Genomic DNA, 22,294 nt, shown 5'->3' on the forward strand with positions numbered 1-22,294 from the left:
GGGACAAAACAGCAAGCGAGTGGAGGTGAGATGAACCAGCAAAGTTTGTAGTTCACGGGGTACACCTGGACATCCTAGACTTTTGTGTGATGGACCAGCTGTTCTAGCTGGGTGTGCTTGTCTGGACTGTGTGGATAGCCATGCTAATGCCATAGCACGAGTGGGGGTGACACTGTGGGGGAGGTTCTGGAGATCCAGTGGTATAGCATACTTCTATTGAATCCAGGCCGCATAAGGATTGGGCTGACCACCACTGCCGCGCATGGGCTGTGTGATCGGTTTGGCAGTTAAAGAAGGATCTGAGGCCGGGACCCAAGCTACCTAAAAAATAGAAATGTGGCCTCCTATGCTTGTAATTGCATGGGCCCTGTGATGTGAGCATTATCTAGGAGACACTTTGAGGCCTCGGGCTTTCTTAGGCAGGTTAATAGCGGGTTGGAAATTACTGGTGCTGGGACTGATTGATGAGCGGGTACTGCTACCACTTAGGGATTGATGGTGTGGTATGGGGTTCACTAACGAAATATCGATGTTAAAAAATATTGATGCAAAAATATAGAATGCAAAAATGTCGACTCCCTATACTTCAACAGGTAAGTAAAAAATATTTTAAAAATCGATGTAAAAAATATAGTTGTACAAAATATTAAATTATATATATAAAATAAATAAAGGAGGGGCGCAGTTTGGTATTTTTGATGTGTGTGTGTGTATATATATATATATATATATATATATATATATATATATATATATATATATATATATATATATATATATATATGTGTGTGTGTGTACCAATAACAGAAAATCTAATTTAAAAAACATTCTATTATAAATTAAAACAATAAACTATTTAAAAATCTTCAAACTTAAATTTCCCACTCCAGTGAGTGTAACAGTAGCGGAAATGTTGGATAGCGGAGAGGTAAAAATTACTATTCCCACTCCAGTGAGTACGACAGTAGGGAAAGTGTTGGATACAGGAGGGGTAAAAATTTCTATTCCCACTCCAGTGAGTTCAACAGTAGGGAAAGTGTTGGATTGCAGAGGAGTAACAATTAAACACAAACAACATTTTAACAATAAAAATATTTTTAAAAACTTAAATTACAAAATATATAAATGTGTTAAAAAATCAAGTAACATTAAAAAAATATATATAATGTGCAATACATATAACAAATACCCACAAATATTGTATTAAATAAAATAAAAAATAATTTCCAAGCAAATATTTTTAATTACAAATTTAGAAACAAACGTTCATTAGTACATAATTTACTTTTTTTATTTCCTACCCTATAACACCACACAATTCACGACCCACATCTAAATTTAAAAAAATGTACTTCCTCAGCCAACATAATTAATTACCAATTAAAGAAATTATTAATTAAAAAACAAATTAAAACTCATAAAATGTATTTAACTTCCAATACTTTACCCCTATAATCCCCACAACCAACAGCTAAAATTTAATTGTAAAAAAATGAATTACACAAATACATTATTTGCAATTAAAAAACGAATAGTATTTAACAACTAATTATAAAGTAACATTATTTATTCCCCACACTACCCATATAACAATAAAACCCATAAACAAATACCCTAGTTAAATATAAATTAATTAGTATTAATGATCTACTCATTTTTAATTAACAAAAATTACTTCCCACCCTTTACCCCTATAAATCCCACAACCGAAATTAATAAAACCATTTCCATAATTAATTTTAAATTAACAACTATTAATCAAAAATACATTACTTCCCACCCTTTACCCCTATAAACCCCACAACCTGCACCTAAAAAAATTACACAATTACCATGATTATCAATTAATTAATATTATTTAACAACCAATAATAATTACGACTGTGGTTATTGTTGTGGGAGTTTTAGTTAAAAGAAAATGACTCGCACGTTATGTGACGTATAGACATGGTATAGACTGAGCAGGGGTGTCAAATACCAAGTTGTCTCCTGTCAAGGGCTTGTATGCTTATTGTATCATCGGAGGGTCCTATTTACTCTATTGCATGTAACAAGATGTATGCAGATGACTGCTTCAGGCCGGCTTTAGCACTTTCCAAGTGTAAAAGTGCAATAACTGTGTAGATGGGATCAACAGAGATATGTCCGACAATGTCATGAGATGCTTACATGGTATACTGCTTTTAAATATGTACTGTGGAATTACTTGCTAATAAAAAATGTGTTTAAAAAAAACAATTATTACAAATAAATTACCCCCCCCATTAACGCTATAAAATCTAAATTGAATAAATACAAAATAATCATTAATTTATTATAATTAAATTACTTCCCACCCTATTCCCCTAAAAATCCACAGCCCGCTACGGAACTAAAAAATAAAAATCATAATTACTAATATTTCAACACATATGTTAAACATAAACAATACATCACATTTAAAATATAAACTAAAATACATATCACTAATAAAAAAATCAATATTTTAAACATTTATATTTTTGCAAACAATATTGACTTCTATGTTTTTAAAAACAGATATTTCTTACTTTAAATTTGATATTCTTGACCACGATATTCTTGCTGTCGATATTTCTGAATCACGATATTTCCAACTTGATATTTGTGTCTCGGCACTTTGGTATGGTATTAATCGTACGACCAGCTATTGTGGCTCAGTCCCTGCCATGTGTGGTCTTGGTTTGCTCCTGACACCTTGGATGGTAGCAAAGATACCTCTTTTCATCCTGGATGCCTGCTGCACTGGATATGCTGATTGCTTGCTACAAGTCACAGAATAGCATGGTGTCTGGGTGCATCTCCCTTAGCTTAGGCACTAGCATCCTGTAAACCCACATTTTACATAATTTCCTATCCGCAACATCTACTGGTAGTAGAACAGGGGCAAGCTCCCCAAGGGTGAGTGCACTATTGCCACCCAAGGCTCAGGTCTTTATGGCGCCTAATGTAAAATTCTCATTGTGTGCAAAGAAGATGCCAAGCAACCTAAAATACGGTTTGAAACTTGCCATGAGTCGAGGATGACAGGTGGCAATGCTGGGAAAGTGATAGATCTTCCTTCCTCCAAATGAAGAACAGGTGATGAATGATGCCAGCATGGAGTCCTTTTTGAGAGCAATGCAAGAGTGTCATGTCTCTTTTGCCACGAAGATTAACACGTTCAGACAGACTGGATTATATAACGAACGGATTGGAAAAGCACAATGGCAGACTGGGGGCTGTGGAACAGCAAGTATCTGATACAAAAGATAACCTGAATGGAATGGGTGAGATGTTCTCAAATATGGAGCAGGTTCTCAATGTTATTGTCTCTAAGAGTGAGGACCTTGCTGTGCAGTACAGAAGGTACAATATTCACATGTTGGCACTGTTCGGTTCTGAGGTTTTCTTGTGCCTTCTGGTGGTAGAGATGGCTCACAGATAACTTTACTTGTGATACTCCCTTCCCTTTCTTGGGTACCCCAACCCGCCCATAATGGTAAAGCTCCTTAATTTTTAATACAGGGACATTGCCCTAAACGTAACAAGTAAGAAGTGCAATTCAATGGCAATTCATTCTGTTTCCAGATTTCATGCTAGTAGTGCAGGTGGTGATTAAATAATTTGTCCAGATTGAACAAACTACTGTTCATGGAGAGTATACAGTATGCTGTGCTCTAAGCCAATTTGAGGATTACTCACCATTATAAAACGCACATTTTCCAAATGCCACAACAACCTCCTAGTGACTTAGGGAGCTAGATGAGACTAGTTTAACTGTGCAACTACAACAGCTCTCGACTCGCTTCTTCGAGACGCAGTGACATGGACTAATTTCTAATGCCATGCTCTCCTCGGCCAGACTCGTCCTCTGCATCACCCGGCACAACACATCAGCCAACACCTGCAACAACTCCACTGGCTCCCCGTGGAGAAGAGTCACCTTCAAAATCCTCACTCACGCCTACAAATGCCTGCGCAACAACGGTCCCAGTAACCTCAACCACAGAATAAACTTCCACGTACCCAAAAGAAACCTGCGATCATCCAACCTCGCACAGGCTGAAACCCCACACATCCACAAAAACAGATCAGGCTGAAGATTGTTCTCCCATATCGCAGCCAAGACCTGGAATGGGCTACCGGCAGATATCAGACACGCCTCCTCCCTGAATACCTTCAGGAAGACCCTCAAGACCTGGCTCTTCGGCTGAACGGAGCGGCACAACTCCCCCACCCCCGCCTGCGCCTTGAGACCCTCACGGGTGAGTAGGGCACTTACAATTCCCTGATTGATTGATTCTCTGATCAACACCCAGATTTCTCGTGCATGGCAGCTCTTAGCTTTTTCTGTTTTTGCTGGCTAGGATGCCCCTGTGTTGGGGCACCAGAGGCTACACTTTTGCTTACAACCACTTCCAATCAACTGACCAGCCTTGCCCTCCTTTTCACTCAGTAGAGAATTCGGTTTCAGTAAATGTTTGGTATGATGGAAAGTTCTTAATAGTTTACAGCCAATCTCCTTTGACCATCTAGAAAGGGGAAGAGACAGCCCTCTTGTTATACCACAATAGTTATACCCCAATACGCCTGCAGTTTCCTGGAGGGGGGTGAATTAGATTAAACATGGAGGAAGTTAGGATACATGTCTTTGCGGATTTGGGATGCCAATGTGGTGGGGGACATTGGTAATCGTGGCGGTAGATTTCTGCACTGGCATGTCGTTGCGCATGTTTATGCCTTGGAATATGCCAGTTGACAGGAAATCACCATCCATGTTCACAATGCATAACTTGTTTAGCACACGCCATTGCTGGGCAAGCCCATGAGTAGCTGCTCGCTATCATTCATTACATGGAATATTTGGGAACTCATTTATCCATGTAAAATACATCTGGTTCTGTCATGCCTCAATAGGCACCAAACTCGTATTGCTCTCCAGCAGGAAGACTAAATTCCCTTTGACTTATTGTTGGTTAAGTCGCAAACGCATTGAGATTCATCCACAAATAATAAAAGGCTTTCTTCATAACTTGCTTTTGCCCGACGCTTGTGAATTTGTACGCAACATGCTACAGTGTGATTTATCCTTCTAAAGTGATGGGTTAAGATCACTGCGGCTGCAATTTTTATAGAACTGTACTATTTCCACAGATTGATTCTAGAGTTGGTAACGCTGCTGGTAATACTCTGACTCTGCAAACACCTCTACAACTAACTATGTACTTGGACCGTGTTGGGCTCCATTACGAATTTCCTTCCAAAATACATGGGATCTACTCTTTCTCTGAAATTCCTTTTGTTGTCCTAATGATGAGTCCTTAACCCCTTTGCTGCTTCTGTCGGCCAACGGCCGTCGCGAGCACTACCTCTGTAGTGCTGCGCATGTCTGTTGGCCAACACGCCCCCACCCACCTAATGGAACACCCACACCGCGGCAGAATTGCTGCTGTGGTTAAGGCGTTAATCACTTGATGGGTCTAAATGCTGGCGACAGTTCAGGACCTAAAGACTTTGCCTATTAATTACAGTGCGGTACAAAAGGGGGTGGTGATGGACGGAGCATCTGAACCAATCAAACACTCACACCCAGTCCACAGATCTGGGTTTAATCCATCACCGTTCTTTAGCTCACTCTGCCACCCCAGTTCTGACATTAATTACAGTGGTCTTTTAGGAGGAATTAAGAAGTTGATGGACTCTTCTCTAATCATGTTTGAACCTTCATTGTATTAGCCCTTCAAATAGACCATGTCATTCATTGTGTGTTGTCTTTTTATGATCCCTTTTTTGTCTTTTTCACTTTTGCACCCCTTTACTTCACAGAGCACAATTGTTGCTATTTTTGTAGATTCTTTTGTACAGTGTCTTAATTGTAAATATTCTGCCTTTTAAAGATTTTTATACATAAAGGAATATAGCATATCACCTTGATTTATGCTTATTATTGTCAGGTATTTTGCATTAGTGATCAGATTTGTCCGATATTAATAGATTACTATTTAATTGTTAAATGAAACCCAGAGGGATAACTTTCTAAAAGTGGCATTTTCAAAATGTGGTAATTTAAAATCTAACTTCACCACGAGAGGATTTTTTTATTACAATTCCAAAGACCCCAAACATGAACTATTTACCTGCTCCCATTTGGGAATTATCACTTCGCATATGTAATGAGGTACCTCCAATGTTACCTATGGAAGAGGTAGGCCTTGCCATAGTGGAAACCAAATGTAAGGGTTTTTTTTACTACCAGGACATATAAAGCTTAAAATGATGTCCTTCTTTCAAATACACTGCACCTTGCTCTCTGTGCTGTCCAGGGCCTAACCCAGGGGTGTCATATATGTATTAAAAAGGAAGATTTGGACCTGGCAAACATTTTATTTTGCCAGGCTGAAAAGGCAGCTTGGCAGGCCTGAGACATTTTTACAGGGCTACTTAAGCGGGTGTACAATCAGTGCGGCAGGCCCACTAGTAGCATTTAATTTACATGCCATTGGGTACATTTAGTACCCCTTTACTATGGTCTTATGGTAACATTGGCTTATGCCCAATTGGCAGATTTAATTTAGTTATGTTTTAAGGAGTGAGCACATGCACTTTAGCACTGGTAAGCAGTTAAGTGTGCAGTGTCTTAAGGCCAGCAAAAATAGGGGAGGAATGCAGAAAGTTTAAGGAAAGACCACCCTTAGGCTGACAGGTCTAACATGACCCATGCCCCAGTGCCCCTGCGCTCGACCCAGTTCATAGTCCTAAAGTGTCTGTAAATGCAGGAAAGTGGTCATGCCTGGAATGAACCCGTTTTATTACAGATCCATAATAGTCTGTACTTTTGGAGGCGAATCGCCAGCACCTTCCCAAGGACTTTATAGTCCAGATTCAGAAGGGATAAGTGTCTATAGGAGCCAATGCTCAGGAGGTCTCTGTCGTGTTTCTGGAGGTCGCTGCTTCATGTATGGATGCTGGCAGGGACCCCTGTTCTCTTGCCGTCTCGTACATGCACAATAGCCATGGTGCCAGGCCGACTCATTGGCAACGTGAAACTCAACTGGTATCCCATCTGTCCCAGGTGTCTTGCCCCGTGATATTTGTTTAAGTGCCCCATGTATCTCTAGGAGGAGTAGGGGTAGCCTCTAGTTCTGTGCTTTGCAGAGGCTTGATAGATGGTATCTGTTACTCGCTAAGTAGGCGTCCAGTCTGCTAGTGGTCCTTCAATGGGGGTCTTGTAAATACGTTCATTGTACCGTTTACGTTACATTCATGTCTGTTGGGGATCAGCAATCTCATCATATAGGGTGTGAGTGTATAGCCCTAATTGAGGTCCCGGAGTCATCTGCAAGCTGGAGCAAGGCCAGCATCCTATCAGCTTTGTTCTAGCTGCGTGTTGATGGGCCATGCACACTGTATGATTTACCCTCCAAAGCATTTGAAATGCCACTTTGTATTTGGTTCATAGGTGTGCCAACTTAGGTTTGACAGTATCACATTGTGTTTGTTTTCCACGACTTTAGTACTGTCCTCTTTCTAGAGGAAGTCATTAAGCAGTATGCGCTCGACATCAAAGGCGGTCTTAATGCCGTTACGCCTCGCCTTAAAGGCATCCCATTCAATCAAGATGTCTGAAGCCATTCTTTCATTCTCTTTAAAGTAACGATCAATTTGATCACCTATGCCTGTATAAAACTGTTGATCCCTGAGTGACTATCGGAAGGTGCCATATCAGTGTAGCAGTCCTCCATCTTCCCCAATTGACGGACGTTTTCAGAGGATTATGATCCAACAGCATGCATCCTTGATGTTTGATACTTTGAACCTGTGCCCCTAACATATTAGAGCCAGAAAGGAGATCAGTCCTAGTATATAAGGCGTGAAGCACAGAATAGTAGGAGAATTCCATAGCCTTGGGCTCAAGGATTGCCACATGTCGTTCACTTGATTGTGAACTGCCCACTGATGGAGGTGGTTGGATTGTGCCACGGGGCCTGGAAGCGTAGATCTGTCTACAAACACAACTAAAGTCTCCCTCAAAGATACAGGGGGCCTGTTGTTGCATGGATTCTGCACATACACAGAACGATGCACAAGATTATGGGACCTCAGTGTATCGGGGCTAAGCCTTCCCACCACATTGGAGCCCAGGACTGCAGTGGAAATTTTGAGCGAGGTCTGGATGAGGTTTTGTCGAACACAGACCAGCCTCCTCTTTCCAAGCAATAGACTTTGCATAATCCACTTAAATCTTTTCATAGAGCTTACTACACCCATATGAACTTATTTCACTAGAGAGCAGACTCAATTTACATCAAATATGATGGTCCAGAGGCAAACTTCCTGCATCTGACCTGGTCCTGTAGCCCAGTGAAGGTAATTTCCACCCTGTCCAATATGAGTGGACCCCATAATTGCATTGCTTGGTTGTATTGGGAAGATCCGAAGACCTCATAAAATATTTACAGCTTTGGTAGTACTGCTGGCCAAGAGTGGAGGCTTGATTTTGGGGAAGAGGTAGCGTTCCACAATTTAAGACCTGGTTTGATTCCCACACAAATGGCAATGCTCAACTTGAACTCTGTGCAGAGCTCCTGCCGACTGCATGTAGACCTAGAGACATATGGGCATTACTGAAATCAGATTTGCTCACTGTTGCCATGTAATTCTGCAAGTACTCCTGTGATCCAGCGGGTTACCAGCAACAGGTAATCTAACACCACATACTCACCAGGGCCCATAAATTCACATACTGGCAATAACCGCTGGGGTCATGTTTTTATAATTCTTTAGATTGGTTTTCTCTAGTCCCTAACTAATCTTTCACTGATCAAAAAATTATTTCCTCTGGTCAATGGACCATTAGTTGAACTAGTTGATTGTGAAATGATATACGTTTTTAAATATACTCACACCTTGGAAATGATCAGAGTCGGGATGTCTATTAAACGTTATCTCAGGTTAATTCATGTGAACCAATTACAGAGTACAGAACAACTCAGTTTCTCACAGGAAGGAAGATTTCAAGTAATCCATTAAAATGCATTCATTTATACTTTGCAATGACACTGCATTAAAGGGAGAGGATAGAGAGAAAAGCACATAAGCGCATACACAGATATATTTATATTTTCCGAGAATGGTGTGAAAAGAAACTCCCAGGCCTAGGAATTGGTAAGGGTCCCCCAGGAAAGATCTGGCGAACAAAGGCTTCAGGACAGGAATTAGGACAGGAATCGGAACAGGACAGACTACCTCTCGATCACCGACGCTTCTGCAGCACCCCTCTCGGACACTCTCTTCCTCCTCGAGATTCTTCTGCGATCTTCTTGTAAATTAATTTGCTTAGATAATTGGTTCAGTAATTTCAATCTTCTTCAGCATCACTCGGACTGCATCCCGGTCTCATGCTTCAGCATCACCGTCTCCAATCTAACTAACTAGCTAATGCTACTTCAATTATACCTTTCTGTATGCTGGTACCACCCATTAATGTTTCAAACTTACGAAAATACTTACTATGATTGGACAGGCCAGGGGAGGTGATCATTACACCATGCTTACATATTCCTCTTTTCAGTTAGCCCTTTGTACATAAACCCATCCCCTTAATTATTTATTCAAACTTTATTTCCCACCTGCATTCACAGTGTAATTGTCACAAATTATGAAACATTCAGCAGGTTCCCATGAAAGTATCCACTGGAAACCTTGGACGAAGTTCAAGTTGACATGGCGTCTTCCAGCTAGGTTGCACTACGCATATGCGACAGAACAGGAGGGAATAGACTGTGGCTCCTGATTCTAGGCCCATAATGAGCACTATTGAAAGTCAAAAAGACAAATATTAAAATAAAAAATAAATGGTTTCACTGTATACTACTTATCTCTACTCTAATCCCATTTACTTATTATTACTCTCCTCGCAATAGCATTAGTAAAATAGCTGAGTTTAGTTTTCCAGCAAGCAGGTGGCAAGCATGTGAGTTTCAAGCGGCCATTTTGTTATCTACTGCGCAAGGGCATAAAGTTCCCTCCACGCGAAAGATACGCCATACTACGTAGATGCAATAGGTGCATGCGCACTAAAGAATTTCAGTTAGCGGCCATCTTAGAATCACTCTCGAGTTACTGGTTAATAAAACACATAGGCAAGCTTCGTTCTTATTTATAAATTATGTGTAATGCATGTTATTTCCACAATACAAGTTTAGTATGGGGTTAGAGGTTACATGAGAAGATTGCAACCAAGCAAGTCTTTCTCTACGAGTCCTTGCTCCATCACCTGTTTTCCCCTGTGATATAGTGTCAGCATTCCAATAATAGCCGTCTATTTGTGTTCATGCACCCTATGGCCCCCATCCTATATTTTGTCAATACCCCTTCCACACACTGCCTTATCTAAATAGCGTTGTTACAGAATATACTGCTGATATAAAAATGGCTTAACCTTCCTGTTAAATTAAACCATGTGAAGTGCAAGTTCACCTCTACGTTGTACTGTTTTCTTTATTACGAGCCAGGTCTATGGTATATTGTACTGCTTTTCCTGCCGTGATTCATGTTTAAATAAACAAATCAATAAAATATCGTTATCAAATTCCACATGTACGTCTTCAATGCAAATTGTGGGTGCATTGCTAATATAGTTTCTATTGTGTGTTTTTTCTTTTGTTGTTTTTCTTTCAGCTTTGCCAAGAAGACGTGAAAGAGTTTTTAGATCATATGGCTGTTGTGAGAATCAACCAAGGCTGGGAATTTCTGCTTCCTTATGATGAGGACTTTGTAAAGAAGCATCCAGACGTGGTCCAGAGGCAGCAAATGCTTTGGATGGGCATACAAGCCAAGTAAATGTATTTAAATTATTAATGGGGTGGGCATTGTACTCTTTGGCAAACACTCTTAGATGCTGCTATTAACTGTCCCACCAATCTTACTAAGGAAGCCATTCAAAATTAGAATTTGATGCATAACATTATTAGCATATTGTTATTTAATTTGTTTCTAGTATTCTTAATTTATATTCTTAAAACTATTTATTGACATTTGAATTTGTTTCAAAGCATACCATTATTAGACAAGGATTTCCGAACTGTTGGTTTGGTAAAGGGGATAATGTTGCACAGTACTTTTTTCAAATCACTTAAATGCTATTTGTGCCGGGCTTTAGGGGTTTGTGCATCTCATTAACGGCACTTTAATACTGTCTAGCATTTCAACAAGCAGGAGAATAGGATCATAATGTATAAACCACATTGAGCAGTTTAAAACACTCTGTTCTCTGCCAGATTATAAACAAAAGCTTGTAATGAAAACGAGAAAGCAAACGGATGCCCTTGCTCCTGTTTTGAGAAATATTTTAAAGAAAACCTGTATCTGACATTGACTCTGTAGAGGTGCTTCCAAGGTGAGCCTGTACTAGGATGACCCTACTACTTCTTCATAGTCAAGATTTTTGATTTTGTATCCAGTGGTGTTAAGCCTTCAGATCCCATTATCCAAAAAGGAACTTCAATATTCCTTTGTCACGGTTCTCTCGAACAATAAATGTGTACAGACAAACGATACTTGGTTAACCTTTTTTCAGGATTAAGTCTCTTGTTTTCAGTGTCTGCACAGAAGTCAGCTGCTACTTGGAAAACCTATCCTGCTTGGAATATGTCATTTTGTCTAAGTTATTGTATTGAAAGGTTGTGCACTTGCTATATAGGCATATGCATTATAGAATTCGACCAAGAGTCTTGCCTAAAGCAATTTTATCCCCCCTATTAATGGCTCAATAATTTAGGTAGCAGTCCTTCGTCTTAATTGGGGTAAGCCCTACCACATCCGAATGGTAAGAGTGTGCTTTTTTTTATTCCATGGAGACAATGGCTTAAAGAAAATCTAACTGCTTTTTTGCTTTTGCTCTGTTAATAGAAAACAACAACTTTTTGTAAACATTGCACACCATTGTAGATTAAACTGGTGTACATTATGAGAAAGTCAATCATCCTCTTTTTTGCAAACCTAAAATTCGTTCCATATGAGGGTATGCTGCCACAGCAGCATATTTAGGGTATCGTTCCATGATAATCGGAGGATGATGCATGGAGGTCTTTTCACTCCTGCAAATATTTTTTTTAACCTGTTTTTAACCTGTAAACGACACCTGGAAAAGATTATCAGTGTAAACATCGCATCCTAGTTATTGCGAATAGCTCTGCAGTTTCATACAACATTAAATAATGTTGTCCATTAAAAGGAGAAAGATCTATATTATGGTGCAAGGCGTAATAGAATAGTATACCAATTGCCAATCAGATTTTGTGTCCGTTACGAAGCCATCCACCCCCACAGACCTAATGTTTCCGGGGCAGCCTCATAGACTGGATTTTCCACTGTGCAGCAAATATCCACACGTCCCCTGTGAGCCTAAGGGAGGAGTCGATTGGCTCCATATCATAGCAATGTCAGGTTTTCCAATCACCATTGCAGATGTATGATTTTTTCCGCATTAGTAAAGTCTTTGTCATTGATTATCTTTGACAATGCCATTTCCTGGGTGAGGTTTTTGGTTGGCCATCATGACTTAGTGTGCTTAGTGTGCTCAGAATATCATCCCAGAATGATCGAAGCGCACTACAAATCTTATTCCTATGTGTGACAATAAAGACAGTTAGGCTGTCACTCCTGTTTACTATACATGGTCGATGTGGAGATATATATATATATATATATATATATATATATATATATATATCTGAAGCGGCTTCCCCCAACACCGGACTGCCAACATGCAGCATTGTGGGACTGGTAGTCCCCGCTATAGGCGCAGGCTGGCGGAAACGGAAGCAGGTGGGGCCTCTGTAAGCATTTCTAGCGGAGCCCATTAAGACCTGACAAGCACGCATTTATGGGAGCATTGACAAAGGCTAAACGCCGAAACCGGTCTGCTGTATCCAGAATTAAAAGCCTCCACGAAATCCCGAAGTGTCCTTTGGTTTCTTTTTGCTGCTCCGTGAGGAGAAGTTGATTAGTATTAATTTTGCTCTGCCCGTGAGCAAACGAAGGACCCTCTCAAAGAAGTGGACACGGGACAAAAGGGCAACTACCGAATTTACCCAAGGCATTGGACTACGACCGTGACCCGCCTCATAAGCTTACCTTGAACCAAACAGCTGCTGAAGTACGGCGGGCCTGGGGATCTAGGTGAGGCGCTGAAAATCCATTGGTGTCTCCTATTTGGCGCGCAAGGAAAGCTGTGGGGCTGAGAGAATGGGAGCAGAGGCGGAGAAATTAAGAATATCTGAAGCGGTTTCCCCCAACACCGGACTGCCAACATGCAGCATTGTTGGACTGGTAGTCCCCGCTATAGGCGCAGGCTGGCAGAAACGGAAGCAGGTGGGGCCTCTGTAAGCATTTCTAGCGGAGCCCATTAAGACCTGACAAGCACGCATTTCTGGGAGCATTGACAAAGGCTAAACGCCGAAACCGGTCTGCTGTATCCAGAATTAAAAGCCTCCACGAAATCCCGAAGTGTCCTTTGGTTTCTTTTTGCTGCTCAGTGAGGAGCAGTTGATTAGTATTAATTTTGCTCTGCCCGTGAGCAAACGAAGGACCCTCTCAAAGAAGTATATATATATATAGATATAGATATAGATATATAGATAGTATTTGGACGAAATACATTTAAACCTCCCTGAAATCACTGATTCGTGTGGGGCTATCAGTGGGGCCGACCATTCAAAGTCTTCAAGAGGAGTTCAGTCTATTTCCCATTTGATTTTTTGGATCGGGAAATTAATCCAGTGTATTAATAATTAATGTTTTATAGATGGTAGAGACTTGGACACTTAGAAATAGTTGGAACATTGTTAGTTTAGCTTCTTGTGGAGGGAATTCAGCTAAATCTGCAACATCAGGCGAGTCCACACTGAAGGCATGACAGAGTTCTAAGTATCTCAGAAATTAAGAGTGATCAAGGACAAATTCAGTTTAAAGTTCTTAAAAAGATCCAAGACCATCCGACCTAACAGCATGGCCTATTAAGGAAATACCAAAGGTTCCCCAGCCCTCAACTTCTTTCAGTGCAGATATCTGGGGCAAGCGGATGCCATACCACAGTGGAGTCCTTCCGTAAGCTTACTAGCCCATCCAAGTCACCCAAGAAATGATTTTCAGTACTTTTGCAGTGGTAGGGGGAATTTTAGTGCTCTGCTTTACCCCATACAGGTAATGTGTCATCCTAAGCCAATGCTGTAATTCATATGCAGGGTCATCTGCTGGACAATATACCCAGTCGATGATTGAAAAATGGGATGGCCTGTAATGTAAGGCTGTGCTGATCATTGCGATTCCATAATAATGGGCTGATTTACAGCATGTGGTATGGGCCACCTGAAGAAGGACTCCTCCCTAGATAAATGTGTTGAGTATGTAGTGAACCATGCAATGGTCCATTCAGGAATGTAGAAAAGATTGTATTGCACACACTCATGTGAATATTAATGGCTCGACACTGATTCCAGCATTGATTCCTAAGATTTTCAAGCAGCTGTTAGAAATCGCTATAGATACAGACTTATTCTTTAGTCCCTCCTACCCTAGGTTCGAATTTTTTTATAAATTAAATGGTGCGACCCAATCCTATAATGGGAATATGGTAAAACCTATTCAAGATTTTCTGGTGCCATATGGTAATTGGAAGATCGCTTTAATTGTTCCCTATACATTATAGTCCTACAGTTGCTTGAAAAGAGTCTGGTACAAGGCCTGTCTGTCTGAGGTATGAGCATGGCATTCCGCAACAAAACTGATGCAATGGTAAGTTAGAAATCCCCATTCTGCGCCTCCTGTTTTAACCCAGGAGTTTAAGAAAGCATCTGTCTGCTCTCCATCAATTTACAGGTATTCTTATTGAACGGACTATTTTATTTTAAAAGTTCCCCCGAGCGTTGTTAAACCGGATCTACTTTTACTCTTTAACGGACAAAAAGAAATGTAGTGTTTTCAAATATTCTTTGTTTTTATTTTAGGTTAGAAAAAGTATTTAATTTATCAAAGGAAGATATGATGCCAAAGAAACAAGACAGGCAATCAGGTAAATCCAAATCACAATTTCATATCAAATCTAAACAGAAGTGCACGTTTGTCCTGTAAACAAATGGCTCGTATTACATGCTAATCCATCGAAGAACTTTCTGGGTAACAGAACATTTACTTGTACTTAAGCAATTGAACTTGGACTAAATAAGGAGATGGAAGTGGAAAGTTAAACTGGATGAGGTACTGTATTAGTAGAGTTGTGTTACAGTGCAAACTAAATTCAGCATGTGTGGGGTGACAGGTGCTAATATGTAGTTCAAGAGACTGAAAACAGTGCATTTTTAATACAGCTGATCTAGAGAAAAAGAAGACCGCAGAAAAGGTACCTGATTGTGCTCACATATGGGGTTCATGTGAGCGGTTCCAGTTAGGGCTTCCTGTGGGTGCACCCTTGGTGCACGGCTTGTGTAGAACCTCGCGATGTCTAGGCTGCAGGCCAGGTGTTGTCTGCCAGCTGCAGATGGACCACTCCGTTGGAATAAGGTGCCAGAAATGGGACCCTCATAAACCCCGGGATCCATACGGATACTCCAGCATGCATTTAATATACAATTATGAGCAGTCACCTGCCCTACCAGGCCAGTAACTAACAAGAGGATTGGTTTTGATGGACAGGTTTTTTGGTTGAGCAACCATTTTTTATCAAGTGGCACATTTAGCACAACCTGCAACTCAACAATTACTTATAAATGGGAAACACCCATTACAACGATGTAAATACATCGCGGTGCTATCGCACCGTGACTTTTACATCGCATTGTCGTTGGCATCGCAGACTTTTAGTGCGCATGCTACAACGGCGCCATGGCATTAACATCGCATGCAATTACAACGCAAGACTTTCATAAAAACAGAACTTTTAAGGATGCAAACAGAAAAAGTCTAACATTTATGTTACAAGCTAATAAATATTACATATACGGCAACGGACAAACATTTGTTACAAGCTATTAAATATTACACGTATGGAAACGGACTAACATTTATGTTACAAGCTAATAAATATTACATATACAAAACGAGTGATACAAAACGGAAAAGGGGTGACACAAAACTTTTCAATTAAAATAATTTACAATTATACTAAACGGAAACAGTAAATATTATATATACAAAACGGAAAAGGGGTGACACAAAAACGAGTGACACAAAACGGAAAAGGGGTGACACAAAACTTTTCAATTAAAATAATTTACAATTATACTAAACGGAAACAGTAAATATTATATATACAAAACGGAAAAGGGGTGACACAAAACTTTTCAATTAGAATAATTTACAATTATACTAAACGGAAACAGTAAATATTACATATACAAAACGGAAAAGGGGTGACACAACGTTTTTAAAAAAAAAAGGAGAACAGAAGCAAATGGCCTTTTACTAAAAACGGGCTACATCGATGACAATGAGAGAATGTGGCCTGACGGATAACTCTGGCCACTTTGGTGTTGTCAACCACGGTTCGATCCTCCTATCAACTCGTCAAAAGTAAAAGTGCAGCGCTACATTCCATTTTTATTACTGGTGCAGTGCTACATTACATTTTTATTACTGTATGGATGGATGGATGGGTGGGTGGATGGATGCATGTATAGGTGGATGGATGAATGGATGGCTGTATGGATGGATGCATGGATGAGTGTATGGGTGGGTGGATGCTGTGTGGTGGGTGGATGGATGCATGGATAGGTGCGGGATGGATGTGGAAAAGCCACGCAGCGCTAGATATGTTATAATGGCGCAGATGTCAGATTTAATGAATGTGTGGCGGATGGCAGGGTGGATGGATGCATGAATGAAGGCTGGGTGGAAGAATGTGTGTGGTGTGAGTGGGTGGATGGATGGATGGATGAACGGATGGATAAATGGATGGCGGATGGGTGGGTGGGTGAATGGATGGCGGATGGATGGATGTGTGGATGAATGGATGGCACATGGATGAATGGATGGCGAATGGATGGCGGATGGATCAATGGATGGCTGTATGGATGGATGTATGGATGGTGCATGGATGGATGGATGTATGGATGATGGATGCTGTGTGGTGGGTGGATGGATGCATGGATAGGTGCTGGATGGATGCATGGATACGAAAAAGCCACGCAGCGCTAGATATGTTATAATGGCGCAGATGTCATGGCTGTATGGATGGATGCATGGATGGGTGGATGAATGGATGGCGCATGGATGAATGGATGGCGCATGGATGAATGGATGGCTGTATGGATGGATGCATGGATGGGTGGATGAATGGATGGCGGGCTGCATGTCTCATTGTGTTGGATAATGGCATGGAAGGGGAGTGGAGGCCTCTATGTCGCTATGGGTTTAGGCAGTATTAAAAAATCTCGCAAACATGATATTATGTTGATTAGTTGAAGATGAGTAGGAATAAGACGGGGCTTGAGGTATTCAGAATGAGGCACCTGAGCACCTTTGCCATTCCTTCTACAGGCTGCAAGTATTCCACGCACATTCCAATGTTTCCTTCTTCACTGCCGCCTCGATTCCTTTACCCCCCCCCTTTACCCACCGCAACAAAACTTGCTGTTTGGAATCGCGTTGACCGTATTTATATTGCGCTTGCTACCCCTTACCCGGAATACATTAGGAGTCAGTGCTCTCTATCTCAATCTCCCCGCAGCTCTCTTTACACTGTCCACTCAGTGCCTTCCTTGAATGATCATTCTTCCTGCACTTTCTTCCTTATGATCCGCACCAACCACTTAGGGCCTCTCCATCACTCGTCCCCTGCTTACCGCCAAGCAGCAGCCCAGCCGTCCCTTAGTTCTCTCACCACCACTTCCTTACACTGCATTTCCTCATCAATAACAATGCCTTGTTCTGTTCCTTCCTAGAGGATTGCTCTAAATGCAGATTACCATTATTTTGATATTTGTTGAGCGTAACGTTCACTCTGATCAAGTTTCTTGGCGCTGTAGAATGAAGGTCCTTGGAGAATACCGTTTGTAGACGTTAGGCCTCTCCAGGAATCAGGGCTGCGTCTCAGAAAAGATGAAATGCCATCTCCAGCGGTGACACTTGTATTTCCCACTGCAGTAAATTGAATCTCCAGGAATACAGGCCTCGCCAGGCTAAAGGTTAAATATACTGTCAGCAAATAAAGGATTTGCGTGCCAAAAGATTAAAAAGCGTTTGTCGGCATAAATGATTCACACCGCTTTAGAATAAATAGTCTGAAGGAATAAAGCATTCATCTAACGGCGGATTTCACAGAGCAAACGGCTCACCTTCCTAAACTTTAAATATAATGTACGCAAATAAACGGCTCTCCTTACTACAGATTACAGGGAGTCTCTCCCAATAAAAAATTCACATCCCATTGGAATAAATAGTCAGCAAGAATAAAGTCGCTGTCTCCCAACGGGTTAGCTTGAGCCACAGGCAGCCAGGCAATATCTTCCAGTACATCACACAGGATGTGCGTCAGTAATATCCCGCGCTTCAGTATTTATGGCAGCAGCTAGGATACACACCCCCTCAAAAAAAGTAATAAAAATAAAAGATTTTGTGTTGGGGGAACGGGTGGGGGGTTGGGGGGGCAGGGGTAACGACATCACCCCATCGCAAGACCTCTGCAACTCCCTCGCGTCATACTTCCACAACAAGATCGCGGACATACACAACAGCCTCAACAACCAACCAACGCACACCAAGACCGATCAACCACCCCCCACCACCACCCTCCACGCCTGGACCCCGATCAGCACCGAAGACACCATCCGCACGATGAACTCTATCCACTCCGGTTCACCGACCGACCCCTGCCCTCACCACGTCTTCAACAAGGCCGACGCCGTCATCGCACCCCACCTGCGAGACATCATCAACACATCCTTCGACACAACCATCTTCCCGGAGAGCTGGAAACACGCCGAACTCAGCGCTCTACTCAAGAAACCAACAGCGGACCCCACCGACCTCAAGAATTACCGCCCCATCTCGCTCCTCCCGTTTCCAGCCAAAGTCATCGAGAAGACCGTCAACAAACAGATGGCCGCCTTCCTCGAGACGAACGGATCCCTCGACCCCTCACAGTCCGGCTTCCGAGCCAACCACAGCACCGAGACCGCCCTCATCGCCGCCACCGATGACATCCGAGCCCTGATGGACAATGGAGAAACAGCGGCCCTCATCCTCCTAGACCTCTCCGCGGCATTCGACACGGTCTGCCACCGCACCCTAGTACGGCGCCTCGGCAACAGCGGAATCCAGGACAAGGCGCTGGAATGGATCATCTCCTTCCTCGACGGCAGAACACAGAGAGTCCGCCTACCACCGTACAAGTCAGAGGCCTCCGACGTCATCTGCGGCGTCCCCCAAGGATCATCTCTGAGCCCCACCCTCTTCAACGTCTACATGAGTCCCCTCGCGGCCATCGTACGCAAACACAACCTCAGCATAATCTCCTACGCCGACGACACCCAGCTGATCCTCTCCCTGACCCACGACCCCGCCGCCGCCAGAGCCAACCTGCACGAAGGGATGAAAGAGGTAGCCGAGTGGGTGACGACCAGCCGCCTGAAGCTGAACTCGGACAAGACGGAGGTTCTCATCCTGGGCTCCTCACCCTCCGCCTGGGACGACTCCTGGTGGCCTCCCGCCCTGGGCACCGCACCCAAACCGACAGACCATGCACGAAACCTGGGCTTCATCCTGGACTCCTCCCTCTCCATGACCAGGCAAGTCAACGCCGTCTCCTCGTCGTGCTTCAACATCCTACGCATGCTACGGAAGATCTTCTGGTGGATCCCCACCGAGACCAGGAAGACCGTCACCCAGGCCCTCGTCACCAGCCGACTGGACTACGGCAACGCCCTCTACGCCGGTACCACCGCCAAGCTCCAGAAGAGACTCCAGCGGATCCAGAACGCCTCAGCCAGACTCATCCTCGACATCCCACGAACCAGCCACATCTCCGGACATCTGAGAGACCTTCACTGGCTCCCCGTCAACAAAAGAATCACCTTCCGCCTCCTCACCCACGCACACAAAGCCCTACACGACCAAGGCCCGAGCTACCTCAACAGCCGAGTCAACTTCTACGCTCCCAAACGCCACCTCAGATCAGCCAACCACGCCCTCGCCGCCGTCCCCCGCATCCGAAGAGCGACTACGGGATGAAGGTCCTTCTCCTACCTGGCCGCCAAGACCTGGAACTCCCTCCCGACCGACCTGCGCCTGACCCAAGACCACCTCTCCTTCAGGAAGAAGCTGAAGACCTGGCTGTTCGAGCAGTAGCGGCACCCCCCCCCCAGCGCCTTGAGACCCTACGGGTATGTAGCGCGCTCTATAAGTGCCACTGATTGATTGATTGAGGGGTAGGGACGGGTTCAGGCGGCAACGCGTTGTTTTCCACTGCGACGTAATGTTCTGCGGGGTGATGTTCGGGGCAATAGGAATGAATGTAATCGCGTTGCCAAGGTGAGCGATGTGTTGACTCACGATGTAATGGTCGAGCCGATGTGATAGACGCGATGTAAATGCACGCGATGAGTGTGGCCGCGATGTAGTGTCATACATCCCATGTGTATTTGCAAGCATTTCTGTCCGGAAATGTAAAAACCAAAGATTGGTGGGGCTTAGATTGGCATTTTCTGCATTTGACAGACTTTTTAAAATGCGTACTTGCTTGTGCTTGGAAATGATCCAATGAGGTGACATTTGAGCACCACTAAAAATATAAATCATGAAAAAAAAAGTGTAGTTCATCATTGTCAACTCGTGTTTGTGTGACTGTTAACCTGGTCTATGTTACTTTCGCTCACTGTACTCAAGTGAAAGACCATATCTATTTCTCATGTAAATCAGACGTATTTTGATAAACAGACTGTTTTAACAAAATTGAGTACTAGTTGTCAGTGGGCAAAATGTATGTTATAGTGTATTTTCTATTTCAAATTTGAACAATCTGGGGATGCAAAGTTTCTTTTAATATAAAAAAATCAAATTTTTGGGGCTTGCTGGAAAAACCATATGCACAGGTTGTTCACAATGCCTTTAAATGTTACAACATTTTGTTTAAAAAGTATATTATAGACAGTGTGCTTATCCCTCAGAGTACATGGCTTACAAGAATTACATTTGTGCGTTAATGTAGAATTCCAGCTAAGACTCGTGTGTCTGTTCCCTAAGCTGAGTATTAGCTAACTAGGGATCGAGGGATTAGCAGTGCTGATGCTGGGAAGCCAATGAGCTATTCATAAAGGTCTGTAAGTGACAGAGTAAGCCATCGAAGGAATCATTCACATCTTGACCCCACTGAAGTTAATGCTAAATTTCTTAAAGCCTAAACCATAACGATAATTAATGATCTGAGTGTATTAAAAAAATATACACTACAGAGGCACTTCTGCTGTCTTGGACTGTCCATTATAAGTGTATTTTTGTTAATGTTTGTGGTTGTTTCCTCCTAAGACAGAGATCAAATTATCAATTGAAGTGTTTACATATGTAAAAATATTTTTAAAGTCCAGGACATCTTGGCGGACTATGTTTGTATGTCATTTTGTAAAGAGGTAAAATGCCTGTACTGCTGGCAAGATAGGACAAGTATTTGCAATGCAATACATCTCGCATTTGCGATAGTTTTAAGCTATTGTCATTGTTAAATAACAATGCCTTTTATTTATCAGTTTAAAAAACCAACACATAAATAAAAGCCATTGTCATTTACAATGCCAATAGCTCAAACTCTCGCATATGCCAGACCTATTGCTTTAATATGGCGCACACTTCAGTCATAAGACCCTCAAATACGAGCCACTCCAGGAGCGACAAGCTTTCGGAGAGAGGTTCGGATGAAGGCGGAAGGATCAGCTAAAGTAAACAAACCATCTGCTGCTGTCAGTCATGTCTGCAGGGGCTCTAGGCATCTCAGAGCTACCTACGTTCAGGAAACACCAGCGCGCTCACGTAGAGAAAGCGGGAAAGCGAGCGATGCCGAACTTCTGACAATAGGCGCACCAGCACCATTGTTAAAGCGTGGCATTTTGCCACTGTTGGGGGGGGGGGGGGGGGGAGAAAGGCTTTTTAAAAGTTGATTTATGCAGCGTGGTATGGCGCACTGAAAAAAAAATATTTAAAGTTAAAGCGGGACATTGCAGCGCTAAAAAAAAACACATTCATTTGGTGAGGGACGCCTAACGAACGGCATGCCCAATGCTGTTCGGGCTGGTTGTATCCATTGGGT

The 22,294-nt window shown here is 42.5% G+C and overlaps 1 protein-coding gene across 1 annotated transcript in view; it reads left to right on the top strand.

The window, feature by feature from the left end:
* POLR3E (RNA polymerase III subunit E) overlaps window positions 1–22,294 on the top strand; it is a 214,166-nt gene that overhangs the window by 127,711 nt on the left and 64,161 nt on the right. The window contains exons 16-17 of the mRNA XM_078665125.1: window positions 10,681–10,838; window positions 15,009–15,073. Coding sequence (XP_078521251.1) covers window positions 10,681–10,838; window positions 15,009–15,073 — 223 coding nt within the window. The remainder of the gene's footprint in view (window positions 1–10,680; window positions 10,839–15,008; window positions 15,074–22,294) is intronic.

The sequence above is a fragment of the Lissotriton helveticus genome, chromosome 10 (genome assembly GCF_964261635.1).
Source record: "Lissotriton helveticus chromosome 10, aLisHel1.1, whole genome shotgun sequence".
Classification (NCBI taxonomy): domain Eukaryota; kingdom Metazoa; phylum Chordata; class Amphibia; order Caudata; family Salamandridae; genus Lissotriton; species Lissotriton helveticus.